The sequence below is a fragment of the Ctenopharyngodon idella genome, chromosome 1 (genome assembly GCF_019924925.1).
Source record: "Ctenopharyngodon idella isolate HZGC_01 chromosome 1, HZGC01, whole genome shotgun sequence".
NCBI classification, from domain to species: Eukaryota; Metazoa; Chordata; class Actinopteri; order Cypriniformes; family Xenocyprididae; genus Ctenopharyngodon; species Ctenopharyngodon idella.
This window is the reverse complement of record NC_067220.1, coordinates 22,183,634-22,200,213: the sequence shown is the minus strand read 5'-3', so window position 1 is coordinate 22,200,213 and position 16,580 is coordinate 22,183,634. Positions and strand designations below refer to the sequence as shown.

General features: G+C 35.3%; 1 protein-coding gene across 1 annotated transcript; it reads right to left on the bottom strand.

Moving 5' to 3' along the window:
• Positions 1-1,453: 1,453 nt before the first annotated feature.
• lrata (lecithin retinol acyltransferase a) lies at positions 1,454-3,108 on the bottom strand. The gene is made up of 2 exons (XM_051890606.1): positions 2,560-3,108; positions 1,454-2,255 (listed from the first exon to the last, which is right to left on the bottom strand). The coding sequence occupies exons 1-2, from the start codon at positions 3,076-3,078 to the stop codon at positions 2,103-2,105; spliced, it is 672 nt and encodes a 223-aa protein (XP_051746566.1). The 5' UTR covers positions 3,079-3,108; the 3' UTR covers positions 1,454-2,102.
• Between the last annotated feature and the right edge of the window lie 13,472 nt (positions 3,109-16,580).

Sequence of the window (16,580 nt, the reverse complement as noted above, 5' to 3'; positions counted from 1 at the left end):
ATACCATATTGAACTGTACTGTACCGTACCGCTCGGTGAAAATGATACATTAGGCTCGTCCTGGGCCCTCTGATCCCTCGGCTCCACCACAGCTCTCCAACCCCTCAGCTCTATTGTTGTTCCCCATCCTGCTGGCCCTACTGGGGTCCCTCGTCCTTCCCCTGGTTTCGCAGTAGACTTAAGGTCCTTCAGCTGCACCTTGGCCCTCCACCCCCTTCGGTGTCACCGTGGTCCTCCATCCCTTTGGCTCTGAAATTATACTCTGTCCCACTGGCTCCACCGCAGTCCTCCATTCTCCTGGATTCATCTCAGTTCCTCCAGCTCTGCCTTGGTCTCCACCTCCCCTGGAACCTCTGCCTCAGGCTTCCAAATCCCTGGCTTTGCCATGGTTAGTGGTTCCTCAGGCTCCACCATAGATCTTCTTCTCTCCGGTTCCACCATGTATTTCCATCCCTCCGGGGTTGCCATGGTCATCAACTCCACTGGTTCCACTGTGGGCCTATCTTCTGCCAACCCCTCCATTGGGTCTACAGCTCCTCATGGCCAGCCAAAAGAGGCTGCACTTAGAGCCATGCTTCATCTACTCTTTCCTTCCTGCAACATGACATGTATGGTCATATTTATCAAAATCCTAAATGGATGCTGCCTTAATGGGACCTACTTGTCCCAATCCTTAAAGCCCACCCTTACAAATACCCCTAACCATAGGTGTCCTCAAAAGTGCAAGAAGGGTTTTTAGCATGGTAACAAATTGAGCTTTAACAATTTGAAATGGGAATAGGGGGAAGAATGGGATCAGGAAAACTCTGGTTGATTGCATCAAAAGCTAAATTGAGAATTTTTACTCTTCCGGCTGCTCTGTCCACCAGGTGGATGTAGTTAGTGTAATTAGCCTTTGGTGGGCTATTTGCTGATATAAAAGTAATCTAAATAAACTTAAATGTAAAAAAGAAAAAGAAAAAGAAAACTATAAAACAACATGTTAAATGTATGACTTCTTGTCTTGTTGTTGAGTGGGCAAATATAATTTATATTTTGTACTTTTTAAATTTGTCCCATCAACAACTGATTTTTCAGAACATACAGTTCTTGAAATGTATGTAATTGCAAAAAAAAAAAAAAAAATCTACGGCCACTTCTTGTTTCTGGTAATAATATATTTGAAAACAAGAAGCTTATTCATCATTACAGCAGGAGTACCAGAGAAAATATGTAGGGGCACCTACCCTACATGAGGGGGCCTCTTAATATTGTCTTTACCAATGGGGGCAACCGAGAACCACTGCTTTAGACCCAAACACTACTACTTTCTAAATAAAATTCTAACACTTTTTGTGAATATTGACAATTACATTCTATTTTTTTACATTCTATCTTTTTTATTATTTATTTTATTTTTTATTCTTTTCATGAACACAGAACTTTAACCTGACCTAAAAACAAGTCAAACACGTTTTGAATTCAACCATTTTGGCTTTATTTTGATGAAAATATGGTAATAAATCCAATCAACTGTTTACAGCAGTAACCAGAAATAATAGTACTATTTACACATCTACTATTAACATTCATCAAATTCTGTCTAAATGTTCTTATTCTGGTTTTGTTTAGGAACTTATGGTATTAAATATATATTTTAAACTGTACAAATTCACAATCAAGCATTGTCAGAGCTTAAAAATAATAATAAAAAACTATACTGTATGTCTTAAATCACAGTCCATAGTACAAAAAAATTGACCAGTAAAATTTGTCACGTCTGTTTAACACTTTTGCGTAATGCATATATAAGGCACTTTCTGTGAGCAGTATATACATGCAATCTGTAACTTTAAGCTACAACAATATTGGCTTTACCAATTTTAAGTATATGTTTTAAAAGCAAGGTAGAGCTAATGGCATGTTTTCATGAATTGCTTAAATGATAAAGCTTACCATTTAACATATAGAGAGGCAAAATGCAAACAATGCTCAAACATTGCTTGACTACATAATCAGACTTTGCATGATACACATATTCCACTGTTGCACTGATGCATTGCATTGTTGTGTATTTGTCCCCTTTAACTGTATTGTTTTATGTGATGTATTGAAAGTGTCTCTCAGCCAGCCATCCATAGAATGAAGGGAATAAGGATTGTGGGTAATGTAGTTGAAGGTGCCATGCCAAAGCAAAGGATGTACATCACTCCCATCCCAACAGTTAAGGCCACACTTCTCTGGTCCCGAATAATGGTTTTCAGACAGTCACAGAACTGCAAAAAAATAAATAAAAAATAAATAAATTAAAGATATCATTAACAGACTTTGTCTAAATCTAATTGGTTGATTATTTTTCAAAATCCTAGGTTTTATAGGCACCAAAAAAATAATAAAATAATAATAATTGATTATTATTTTATCATTTGTGATCCAGTATTGGTATTTTGATAGCATGGTATTAATTCTATAATAGCCTACATAAGCTATTAATGTTAATTCTGTTATTTTAATTATTAAGTACAACAGAAGGTGTGTTCTAGGCTATATTTTCCATGTTTTGTAATACAGAGAACTCACCCTCTCTGTCTGCTGGCTCACAGGTGTCCCGTACCTGCAATACGTCACGAAATGTTCGCAGTTATTCCATAATAAACTGTACGGAATATCGCCGACCAGTTTCTCTGCTCTTCTCGCGACATCCTCGCTCGCCAGTGCTTGACACTTCATTTTCACATCCATACCATTCACCAATATCTGTGCTCCATACGCGAAATCTTCAACCGAATCGACGCGTATACTCGCGTTTCTGTAAATGCAGCCTAAAATTAGTCTTTTGTTGGTGACAACTGGTTTAATGAGCTGTTTGTCGTTAGTTAATATGGGCATGATGTCAGGCATCAGGTGCGCCACTCTGTTCTCGCCCAGATAGATGCCGTAATGAATGAAGAGAGTGCGCTGCACCTCCAATAGATCTCCTCTCCTGAGCATTGGACATCTCACTGCACACTCCTCCGTCTCCTGCCATAGACTTTTAAAAAGATTAAAGTTTGAGAAGAGAAAGAGTTTCTCAAATAGAAATGTCAGCGAGTCTAGCATTTTAGTGTTTTTATGACTGTGAAGACCTCACAGTCGATTGAGATTTTATATGGCATGTGCTTGAGGACTGAGGAGGTTCCCAGCATTCTGATTGGCTGGAAGTTACATTCCCACACTAAACCACTTTAATGCTTCAACACTTGATTACTTAATGTTGTGTAGTTTTTGGAAATAAACAGTAAGCTTATTGGTAACACTTTATAATACCTTTCATTGATAGAATTAATTTAATTAGCTATCAAATAGTTGGAAATCTTGATTAATATATTTATTAAACTATTTTGATATTTGACATTATTGATATATATATTAATAGAAATTGATTGACAATAAGTTTGCTTTGTATATTTGATTAAACTGCTTGCAAACAGCATTGTGATTAACTCTGCACTGTAATTAAATGTGCTTATTAATTCAACTGTGTGACTGTAAATTCACATGACCAACTGTAGGAAAAGCAAACAGAAAACAACAATCTCCACAATGAGACTTTGTTATCTAAAATTAATTTTTATGTAACACTGTATTAAACACCCATATATTGTGTGGCCATTATATAGTATACATTTTACTCTTTTTCACACATGTGTTTCAGACATGTGAAAAAGCTTATCCAAAACCATATTTTTCTCTCTGCTTGAACATGTTTTGAAGTCCACTTTGAGCTGATTTTGTCTGTAAAACGTGAGCCCCTTAATTAGAGGCAGGAGCTGATTATCCTATAACAATACCACTTGCTGTTCTCAGACACATTGGTCTAGCCTTTTAGCCTCCCAGCCTTTCTCCTATAAGCACCCAAAAGATTCCTGCGAATGTGAAAGGAAAAAGTGACCGTAATTAGCAGTGGCATGTAATAGAGATTCTTTGTCATAATCAGGTCATCTGATAAACTTGAATTTTATTCCCGGATCCTTCCAGATCCTCTTTCTTTTTAAATCATTAGACCCATTTGTCCAATCTACTGCATGAAACTAGAGCATGAAATCAGAATCACTACAATTCCTCTACAGAGTTTGATTCCAAGTGCTATTTAACCTATAAATCAGCAGCTAATCAGAAAAGACAGGAGATGATGCCGTCTGATATCTCAAAGAGAAACACTACAAGATTATTATTTTTTGTCCACAATGATCAAAACTGTATTTGTGTGTGTGTGTGTGTGTGTGTGTGTGTGTGAACACTTTTCATGAATTCTTCAAAAAGAAGAAGCATTAATCTCACAGAATTCTTTCTCCTTCTTCCTTTTAGCTTATAATACAAAAGCAAGCAATGCAATTGGTTCAGAATCATTATTAAACATTATTCAAATGTTCAAAAAAAGCTATAATTTAACACAAGAAGTCTGCCTACACAGTGGCTCTGTGTAAGATTGCTACCAGTTTAGTTGACAAACTGGGAGAAGTAATGAAAGGGTTAATTCACCCAAAAATAAAAATTCTGTCATTAATTATTCACCCTTGTGTCGTTCCACACCCGTAAGACCTTCGTTCATCTTCAGAACACAAATTATGATATTTTTGATGAAATCCGATGGCTCAGTGAGGCCTCCATTGCCAGCAAGATACTAAAGACATATTTAAAAGTTCATGTGACTACAGTGGTTCAACCTTAATGTTATGAAGTGACGAGAATACTTTTTGTGCGACAAAAAAACAAAATAACTTTATTTAACAATATTTAGTGATGGGCAATTTCAAAACACTGCTTCATGAAGCTTCAAAGCTTTACGAATCTTTTGTTTCGAATCAGTAGTTCGGAGCACGTATCAAACTGCCTAAGTCACGTGATTTCAGTAAACGAGGCTTTGTTATGTCATAAGTGTTTCGAAATTTCAATGGTTCACCACTGGGGGGTGTGACTTTAGCAGTTTGATACATGCTCCGAACCACTGATTCGAAACAAAAGATTTGTAAAGCTTCGAAGCTTCTTGAAGCAGTGTTTTATTAGATATTATTGGATAAAGTCGTTATTTAGTTTTTTTGGCGCACAAAAAGTATTCTCATCGCTTCATAACATTAAGGTTGAACCACTGTAGTCAAATGAACTGTTTTAAATACGTCTTTAGTAGCTTTCTGGGAATCTGAAAGTGTTAATTATCTTGCTGGCAATAGAGGCCTCACTGAGCCATCGGATTTTATAAATATCTTAATTTGTTTTCCGAAGATGAACGAAGGTCTTACGAGTGTGAAACGACATGAGGGTGAGTACTTAATGTGAGAATTTTCATTTTTGGGTGAACTAACCCTTGAAAGTACATCTGTAATAAAGTAATCATAAGGTCTAAACATGGTCTAACACCATATGTACAGACGGTAACAACCAATAAATCTCTCAAGGCATCTGTAATAGCTGATATAGACCAGTTTTGTTTTTCTTTGTTAAGATAAGAACTGATCATGTGTCATTGCACCTAGAACGGTTTTAAAGGTGCTGTATGTCCAATATTATTAGCACAGGCTTTTGGCTGTGATAACTATTGTGGGCAGATTTCATAAGCATATTTATTAAGTGCAATAGGTAAAACAGTGCAAGAAAAATCATCACAATTCGCTGATTTCAACAAAATAGAGATCTAAAATAAATACATGTTTGTGATCACGTTCACTGTCTTCTGTTTCATCATTTGTAAAAGGCTATCTCACAACACCCATCTTGTTTAGCATATAAACCTAATAGTAAATGCATTTCATTATTGTGGCCTTGAAAGCCGTTTATGTTGAATATTTGGCAGATGTGCTCACCAGGCAGTCTGAGGTCTTAAGGGCAGATGTGAAACTGCGGTCATTGCAGAACTACACTCAAAGTGACGGCCGCTGAACTTACACTGCCCTTGCTATGACCTCCTACTTACAAATTCACTGTGATCATATTTACGGGATGCCAGATAAGAGTACTCTTGTTGAGAAAACAAATGCACTATACTTAACTCTCACTACTGTTTTTGTGCAGTTATTGATTATTCTTTCATTGCTGGTTCCTTCCAATCCTGTTTACAAAATTCAAAGAGAAGCATGAGGGGGATTAAAGTGGAGGAAAGAAGATAGAGGACTTCAGTAAATCAAATGGACATGAGAGGTAAACCTGAGTAACTGCTTTGCGTGGACATAAACAATCCCTATGAGAAACATTAGAAGCAGTTTGCTATATTAAAAAAAATAATGAATATATTTAAAACTTGATTGCGTTACTGCAGTTTTTAACACACACGTCACCTCAAGTCATGATGGTTCAGCAAACATCACAATAACAATGTATGACCAACTGAAATTTTGCAGTTTGCATTCAAACCAACGTTTTTTTTTTTTTCGTTTTTTTTTTTTTAATTTTCAAAATTAATTTGCTGTCATTTACAGAGAGATTGAGAGAGAGGGGGGGAGAGAGAGAGAGATTTCAATATTATTAATAAAAGTAAAGCCTGACATGGAATATTTGTCAGAAAAAAATAAAAAAGTTAATTTTTGCTCGTAAAGCAAAAAAATAAAGTTTTACTTCCTAGAGTTGGGGTACTCGAACTCGCACTCGGGAGAATTTGTACTCGGACTTCACACGGACTTGGACATTTTGGACTCGGGAAATTTCCCGAGTACAGTCGAGTCCGGGCACTGAAGGACACAATATAGTATTACTCAAAAACGAAACGATACTACTTACATTGAATTGTTGCAGTGTTGAGCATTGTAGCCAATCGCAGACATTTACGTTGAGCGCGCGAACGCAATGGCCCATCATAGGCGTTCTGGAGTCGCCATGCGGAGAATTTGCTCAAAATGTAGCCTATGTGTTCAGAATCAGCACAAGCTTTATACTTTCGCAAACCCCCTCACAACCAGCAAAGTCTACTCTAGACGCGATGTAAATAGGAGATGACAAGTGTTTTCGTGAGAGTGCAGAAGTGCTTTAAATGACGGCTTAAAGTGAACGCTATTGACAATCAGAATAATAGTTTTGTTTTTCATGTTGCTAGAGGACCAGTGGTTACGTTCACACTGCGAAGTTTTAGGAGTGATAACTGCATTTAAATGTGGGAGTAAATCCGCAAATTTTTCAGTCATGAAAATGCGACGATTGACAGTAACCATAGCAACATATTGGCGTCTCAAGTCTGTTAACAAGAAACATGAAGGCAACAGTTTGGATGTGTAATCTACATAAATCATGACATGCATTAATGTAAATCCTATTAACCAACATTATTAATTGCAATGACATCAAGGGAAATAATCAACAGTTATTATTTAGCACTTTTTTTTTTTTTTTTTTGATAAGCTATTTCACATAATAGATGTTTATTATAGCCTAGTCCACAAAAATACAAACACAAAATACAAGACAAATAACATACGCTTGATTTATAATATTGTGTGTCACTACCTGGATGGTCCACGGCTGTTTTTTGTTTTGTTTTGTGATGGTTGTTCATGAGTCCCTTGTTTGCCATAAACAGTTAAACTGAGCTCTGTTCTTCAGAAAAATCCTTCAGCTCCAGCACTTTCTTTGGTTTTCCAGCATCTTCTGCATATTTGACCCCTTTCTAGCAGTGATTGTATGATTTTGAGATCCATCTTTTCACACTGAGGACAACTGAGGGACTCAAACACAACTATTACAAAAGCTGCAAACATTCAGTGATGCTCAAGAAGGAAACATCCATTAAGAGCCAGGGGGTGTAAACCTTTGAACGGAATGATCGGTGTAAATTGTTCTTATTTTGTTTAAAAATTAATTCATTCATTTAGTACTGCCCTTCAGAGGCTAAATAAGATTAACATGTTAAAAAAAAAAAAGAAAAAGAAAAAAAAGAAAGAAAAATGTACACATCACCATTATCTTGTTCAAAAGTTTACCCCTGGCTCTGAAAGGCGTAGTTCACCCAAACATGAAAATTCTGTTGTTAATTACTCACCTTCGTGTCATTCCAAACCCATAAGACCTTCGTTCATCTTCTGAACACAAATGAAGTTATTTTTAATGAAATCTGAGAGGTTTCGGTCCCTCCATAGAGATCCAGTGCAACTACCACTTCCAAGGTCCAGAAAGGTAGGAAAGACATCTTTAAAGTAATCCATGTGACTACAGAGGTTTAACCTCTGTTATTATTTTATGAAGTGACACGAGTGCTTTGTTTGTGCAAAAAAACAAAACAAAAAAACAAACACATAATTTACTACTTTATTTACGAAAATGCTGATCTGCAATGTGCATTCACAAGAACATCATGACACGTGTTTTGCGTTCACACACGAGCTGACATTGTTGCGTGAACACGCTTTGGATAATATTATTTTGTAAATAAAGTGGTAAATTGTTTTTTTGCGCAAACAAAGCACTCACATCACTTTATAAAATTGAGGTTAAATGGTCTTTACTACCATTCTGGGGCTTGAAAGTGGTAGCTGCATTGGATCTTGGATTTCATTAAAAATATCTTCATTTGTGTTCCGAAGATGAATGAAGGTCTTATGGGTTTGGAATGACATGAGGGTGAGTAATTAATGACAGAATTTCATTTCTGGGTTAACTAACGCTTTAAGACATTGTTTTGCCTTCTTGAGCATTACCTTGCACCTTGCAGGTGTACAGTAGGTAAACTTATGACTGCAACTGTACATCGCAATCCTTTTGGTTAAAATATTAATTTAAGAGCTCAGTGTTGAGTTTACAATTGACCTTTCACTGGAGTTTGATTGACAGGCGAACTGACCAATCATAATGCAGATATCCTATTTTGTCTGACAAACAAACCAAACCAGTTAATAGGTTAATGTTAGTGGACTTCAACTTGAAAAATATTGTGTATTGACATCTTTTTGTAGTTCTGATGTTCATTCATGTTAAATTCGTGCTGTAACTAGAAGAGATGATCAGTTTATGTGCTGCTTGAACTGAGGTGCTACACATTAAACTGCCACAAAACGGTATTTATTGTTTGAATTTCTTAAAAATGACAAAATTTGAAAGCTAAGACTTTATTTCATATCAAAAGTAACATACTCTGTCTTGTCTGTTGGTGTGTTGTCAGTTTCCTCTTTGCTTCGCAATGTATTTTTCACTGTGTGAGAACAAGATGTGTGGCGTTAGAGTGCCATGGCAACACTATTACTTCCTAAAAAAAGTATAAACTATCAATCAGATGACATAAAGCATGTAGTAGATTTAAAGCCTACTGTATCATATTTGATACACAAATTTCGAAGGCCTTTTTTTCAGCAAAGATTTGACTATTTAAGAAGCCTTTGAAATTTGTGTATCAAATATGATACTATAGGCTTTAAAGGGTTAAACACACATGGATGGCATTAACACCGCCTCATGTTTTACTTCTGTAAAAGGCCCCTTGTAAAATACATAAGAATATTATATTGGTCGGACCATATAATTCTTGGAACTGAGGATTTGCTTGTTTGGGTCTTGATGAGGCATAGCTGAGCTACTTATGTTTAGTTCTACACCACACTGTATTACGGCCTATTCACAACAAGGACGATAACAATAACGATAAAGATTTAATTTTAAAAATCAATCTAAATTTAATAGAATAGCAGAGCTATAACCACAAACATAAATATAATGACAAAGAGGAACAACATCATTGGATTCACTTTCAGTTTCAGGTCAATTTTTATCAGTTGATGAATGATAAAAACACTGACAGTCAATCAGAATCCATCTCGCTCAAGTCTTTAAAGTGATAGACAACTTAACTGCACTGCGGGGAGCACTTATAATAAACAGAACATTATCGTGCATTGGTGTTGAAGCTAATATATTTATCTTTATAGTTATTTTTGTAGTCTGTGTGAACATTTTTCCATTATCCTCACAATGACATTTGCATACAAGCCAAATAAACGACAAGCCTGACAGTTTTACAGATTTCATCGTGGTATGTATACTGGTGGAAGCTCAATTCAGGCATTATACTAAATAACCTCAAAATGACCTAAGACTTTGTGTGCATTTCAGTACAGTTTAGACGGCAATGACCTCCCATGATGGCTGCAATGGTGGTGACATTTCTTATCATTTGTTTGGGAGACTACAGAGTTGGCAGGCTGCTTCTTGGGACTTGTGAAATGGAAGCAGATCTCCATCTGGTTTTGAGAGAGGTTCAGGCAGAGTTCAGAGTAGTTTAAGTTCACAGACGCTCAAGTTGACTCTCAGGTCAGCCATGCCTTATATCTGTCGTCTACCACGTTCAATATTGTTTCGCACCATAAAATCAGGTCACAGCCTGGTCACTTTAATGATGTTCTTGTCAGAGCTTCATGATACACCTGAGTAGAAAATAAACAGAATAAAGAAAGACTGTTGTGAATCTTTATAGAAATATAAATGTAAAGAACATAACTCTCTTTAGACACACTGCTCTAGTAAACTGACCTGCTATAGGGTACAAAGCTGTAAATAAAGCTTTCAAATTTCACCAGGTACTACTTTGGACAACTCTGTGGATTTATTGTGGATTAGTTTCTCTCTTTGTATTTTATACTGGATCCTTTATGTCTTAAAGCTGATTGTATTAAATCGGGTTTGTTTTAATTAAGACCTTTAAATCACCTTTCAGACAGAGATCAGACTTCTTTCATACACCTATCACTGCTACCACAGTTAAAGAAGAAAAACAGAACTGACCTTTGCTTGACTCATTGAATCTTGTTTATCACTTGTTGTTTATAATACTTTAATCTTTTCCAATTGCAGCTGGACATTTGTCACAAAACTCCTCAAGCAGGGATGCTACAAAATTTGTTTTGTTATTCGAAAACATTCATTGCACCTCTCAACATGCATTTGCGATATAGACCTTACAAAACAAAAGATTACCAGCTATGCAGATTTTATAAACTTAGGCTTCAGACTTAATTAACTTGCATGTGTTATTTTCCTGAATAAATAATTGACAAGAAATCCAGTCTAGAGAGCAAGATGATGGTTAAAGCGATATTTCACACATGAAAACTGTCACCATTATTATTATCATTATTATTATTTTTTTGTGGAACACATTTTGATAGGTTTATAAACAACATGAGGGTGTCATGTTGTTTATAAACCTACCAAAATGTGTTCCACAAAAAAAAAAAAAAAAAAAAAAATTGAAATAAAAAGTATTAATTGTGCTACTGCATAAACCAAATTATGGTCCAAGACCCAGACCTTAGAGGGATTTGCCTAAAAAAAAAAAAAAAAAAAAAAAAAAAAAAAAAAAGGAAACCCTGACTTACATTAGAAGAACAACAACATTAGCCTAGACAAATGTTCAGTGTTCAAATTAAGCAATTAGCCACATGAAGCCATGATTTAGAGTAATTTTTAAAAGGGATGCTGTTCTAAAATCACTGCAAACCATGCCTTCAGAGGACTTATTGCTTTTATAAAATGGTAACTACCTAAACCTGGCAAGTTTCATACAATATACACACAGCAACAGTAATACTGATGTAATGAGATTACAGGTGTGTGTTTATAAAGTATTTTACAGAGTATTTTAGCTTTGAAGGTGGCTCAGCCAATCATAATCAAGGACCAGAACTATCCATTTTATTATGAGGGTTTTTTTTGTAATATTTTGAAAAACAGAACGGGCCTTAGTGTTCAGCTTGACTGTATGCTCTGTCAGCTTTCTTTAGCAGTCATAGGGCGCCTGATAACTGAACATGGCACTAAAACCCAGTTCTGTTTAATTTGGTACATTCCATATGTTGCTGGGGCCTGGGGGTGGCCCAACTGAATTTAAGTAAATAAATTTAAACAGAATCCCCCCTACCCAGTGGCAAGCAAAACGTGGAGACACAGGTATTAAACAAATCTTTTACTAAAGTAGCATAAAATCAATAAAATAGAAACATCAACTCTCAAAAAGACTTACACAATCATTAGTCACTCAAAATGTCATGGAGCTGCGGCCTAAATTACAGGGGGAGACTCTCCATTATTAAATGGCTCTTAATCTACATGTCACACTCACATACCAAAATAAAGACCCCAGTGCATGCCAAAGACCACAACACACAATGAAGAAACACCACCACCATCTAAAGAGAAAATCATCGACCCTGGTCAATAAAGGCCAGCAGCTCCTAGAGAAAAAAAAAGAAGAAAAAAAAAAAAAACACAGAAATTACTACAAATCGTTCTAGATCACAACTTACATAAATCTTAAACAATTCGCTTTAACTCAAATTATCAAATAACAACAAAAGAAACTAAAGATTACTAGAACAACAAGACAAAATTTCACAATATCAACAACCAAAAAAAAAAAAAAAAGGTAGATTTCAAAAGAAAACTTAAATTGGGACACAAAGAAAACAAACTAAATCAGGCAGATTAACAACAAAAGTAAATCCAACCAATTCAAAAAAATGAAAATAACCCAAACTCAAATACAAAAACTCACAATACAAAAAACACAAAACAAAACTACAACACAAAATAAAGACAACTTTCAGAAACAAAACAAACAACTAAGACAAAATCTGTTGGCATGGGTCCAACAACACGACCGTGACCCAACGCGCACACAGACTCAAGTTCGACCTAGAACGAGACAGCGGTGACGCCACTGCGAAGATATTATCCACCCTGCAATATGCGCAACAAAAGAAATACAATTTACTTACAATAATCTACGAAAGAATAAAAAATAAAAAAAACTGCCACTTACCAAACGATCACTGCGGGAACGGGATGAAGCCAGATGATTAAATACACAGCCTATATGCAACAGCCGACGCCCGTAAGCAGAGCCGGCCCTCCCTATCAACGAACTAAGCAACTGCTTAGGGCCCCGCCGCCACCCCGGCAAGAGCAAATTAAATGACAGCTTGATTTGTACAGCGCTTATCCTATTCGTTGCAGTTCTAGCGCCTCCGTCCCTCGACGTACATTTGCATCACGGTAACGCAGCGGTAGAGTTACACTCACGGGACTCACTTATTCGCAATCACAAAAGTTAATTATTTGCATGTGCTTCAGTTCAAAGCATGCAAACATGCGCTTTTTCTGAGCGCGTACACCCGAAGCGCGCGCGCGCACACACACACACACTAAAAGCCTGTCAAACAGCGCCCGAATAGTGCACTTTATCTTTCGCGTCTGATTGCACTAATACTGTCAAACACACACAAGGTTTACATAAACACAGTTGGTTATATCTAAAGTAAAAGTAATCAGTTGAGAGAAAATCGGATGCGTGTCTGTATTTTAGATGTGTGCAGGTCTTAAAGTAACAGCCGCCTAATAGTAAACATGCTGCCCTTGTCCTTAAAGGGTTAGTTCACCCAAAAATGAAAATTCTGTCATTATTTACTCACTCACATATTGTTCCAAACCTGTATTAATTTCCTTCTTCTGGTGAATACAAAATAAGATATTTTGAAGAATGTGGGTAACCAAAGAGTTGGTGACCATCAACCCACATTCTTCAAAATATATTCAAAATATTTTGTGTTCAGCAGAAGAAAGAAATTCATTCAGGTTTACAACATCTTGAGAGCAAGTAAATGATGAGAGAATTGTAATTTTTGGGTGAACTTTTCCTTTAATGCTATAATATATTTATTATTGTTATCTTCCTACAGGTCCATCTGAACTCTTAATTTTATGTCACTATTTAAGTATTTAATTTAATATTGTCCATTTTGCACATTTACATTTATTTTTTATATAAGAAGTTACTGTTCATCTTAAGTAATTTTAACCGAGGGGCCCCCAAAAAAATTCTGCTTAGGGCCCCATAAAAGCTTGGGCCGGCCCTGCCCGTACGCAAAACATTAACTGAAATAAAACACGAATTGCGATTCGCAGCACTTCCACGGCTGATAAGCGTATAATAAAAATCAACCGCATACCTGGAGGAGGACATGCAGTCATCAGCCGAACAGGGCATCCGCGGCAAAAAGCCAAACATGGAATCGACTGTACACACAGCCGCTCTCCTAACAAGAGCACAGACCAGATGCAAACGCAAATAAACTAAAACACACCAAAACCAGAATAAAGCAAGCAAATGCAATACATCAAAAGCTGCATTAACCCACCTTTACCGACCCACAGTCACGTTCAGCAGAAACAACAAAAGCCAAACCACATCCGGGAAATGACTCCTGCCCAGGTACATAAGCCAATGGCTTTTATAGATGGTACCAATCAATGACACAACAATAACGCAAAAATGCCAATTAAATTCTGGAAATCATGCCTCTCTTACCTGTAATGCCACACATAGATGGTACATAATGATTTTTATACTGTACAAACTGTATATTCTATCCCTTAACCCTAAACCTACACCTAAACCTATCACAGAAAACTTTCTGCATTTTTACATTTTCAAAAAACATCACTTAGTATGACACAGAGAGAGAGAGAGAGAGAGAGAGAAACAAAGAAAATACAAACACCTCAAGGCCACAAAATTATTTATGCTCACATAAAAAGTTCGCAGAGACACATTTATACAAGAAAATAACCTATATGATTTTTTTCCAGATACAAGATTTGTGTGTTTGCACCTTCTAATTATTACTCACGAGTTTACAAACTTAATTATACAAAGATTAGTGTTATTAGCATAAAAATAACAAAAATGTACCAAATTTAGCTTAGTGTAACAAATTCATTTTTACCCATTCAGTTGAGTATGCATCTATATCAGTATATCAAGTAGCTTAAACTATATTAGTTTTTAAAATCTGCAGATGTGTGTCTGGTTAAAAGGTTCATGTAATACTTTTGATTTGCAACATCCCCTAGTGGTTTAGTTGGTTAAGACATGTTCATCGTCTATTTCACCTTTGGTACTGATGTTTGTAGCCTTGAAAACATAGACAAGTATTGAGCAAGAATATTGATATTTAAAATGATTAAAATGTACTAGTATTCAGACATCAAATGCTCAAAAAGTTTATAACTGTCAAAAGTTTCAAATTATCAATCAGACTGTTAAAATGTGTTTGATAATCAGTTAAATACTGCTTAATTAAGTAGTAAAACTTTAGTTGATGTAAATTCTTGCTAATAAATATTATGCGACTATGGAAGATTAATTCATAGCACATCATTCAATCTTTTTCCTTTTTTAAAATTTATTATTCATTTGAATTCTTTGCTTTGGTTATTACCAGAAAAAGGAAGAAAGACATTATTTTCTGTACATGAGTGACTCAGGTGGTGGACCACCTTCACTGTACCAGTTTTGCTAAGTTGTTTTTTTCCCCCCTAAATAACATTATAATTATTTGCTTTCTACCGGTAAAATGAAGAAAGACATAATTTTGCCTCAGTGACTCAGATGGTGTAAGCATGTCAGGAAAAGTGTCTGTCTCTGTGTGGGGGTGTAAATGTTGTGTAGTGATTTGTGGGACATTTTGTCTCAAAACACTGGAAAAGAAAAAAAGTTACAAATCATTAACTTAAAATGTGGATACTGACCCATAAGCACTGTAGCAATGGGTCTGTGGTGTCACAGTAAATGATCTGTTTGTCTTTTTGGTTTGTTTATGCTTACACACAAACACATGCCCACAAAAAAAAAAAAAAAAAAAAGGTAAAAAGTCTGGCAGCAAAGTTTGCAGATGGATTCAGTTAAATTACAGCAAATAACCATTTCACAAAATTACATGCAAAAACTGAAAGAAAAAAAAAACAGAGTAGACTTCTCAATTAAAATACATTAATTTACAGTATATTACTGTAGGTAATTGTTTATTAAACCATGGAAAAACTGAATTAGAAAAGAACTAACTTTAAGGTTAATCTCAGTAAGGGTTTTCATGAGTTATTTATAAAAGTGAATCTGGCCCATACCCGAGAATGTTTGACCCGACCTGACCTAGCCTGACAGGTACTGATAAATTTGAAGTCTGAACCCGAGCTGAACCCAAAATCGCTTTCTTACAAAAATAACTTTTAACTTATAAGATAAACAATACGTAATTTACAGTACATGTACTGTATGTACAAATACTATTATTTAACCTTATACTATTATTTAACCTTAAAAAACAAAAAAACCAACAAAAAAAACACTTTAACCCCAATCTTCAATGGTAAGGAAAACACTTTGAAAGACTGCTGTAGTTATACATTCTTTTCTTTTCTTTTCTTTTCTTCTTCTTTTTCATTTTTTATTTACTATTTTTACAGAATAAATCTGCAAAATATTCAATAACATTACTCTTATTAAAATTACACATTACACTGTAAAAATACAGAAAATTTCCTGATAAAAAACATAAAATTGGTGTAATACCAAAATCTAAGAAATTACCTGTAAATTTAATATTGGAACTTTAAATTATAGCAAATATCTGTAAAACAACAGGTATTTCATTGTATAATGACAAAAAAAAAGATAAAATTATGTAAAATAAATAAATAAAAAAAAACAGACATTTATTTGTTTTTTAACAGTGTTTATTATGCTTATGTATAAGTAAAAAACATAATTTAAGGAAAGGAAATAATTTAAGAAACATAAAATAAGTTAACTTCAACCA

Bases quoted from the DNA above. Each gene is read 5' to 3' on its own strand.
- lrata (XM_051890606.1), bottom strand. From the start codon at position 3,078: ATGCTAGACTCGCTGACATTTCTATTTGAGAAACTCTTTCTCTTCTCA. The intron at 2,256-2,559 runs GTGAGTTCTCTG...ATTTTTTTGCAG, and splicing joins TGAGCCAGCAGACAGAGAGG to TTCTGTGACTGTCTGAAAAC.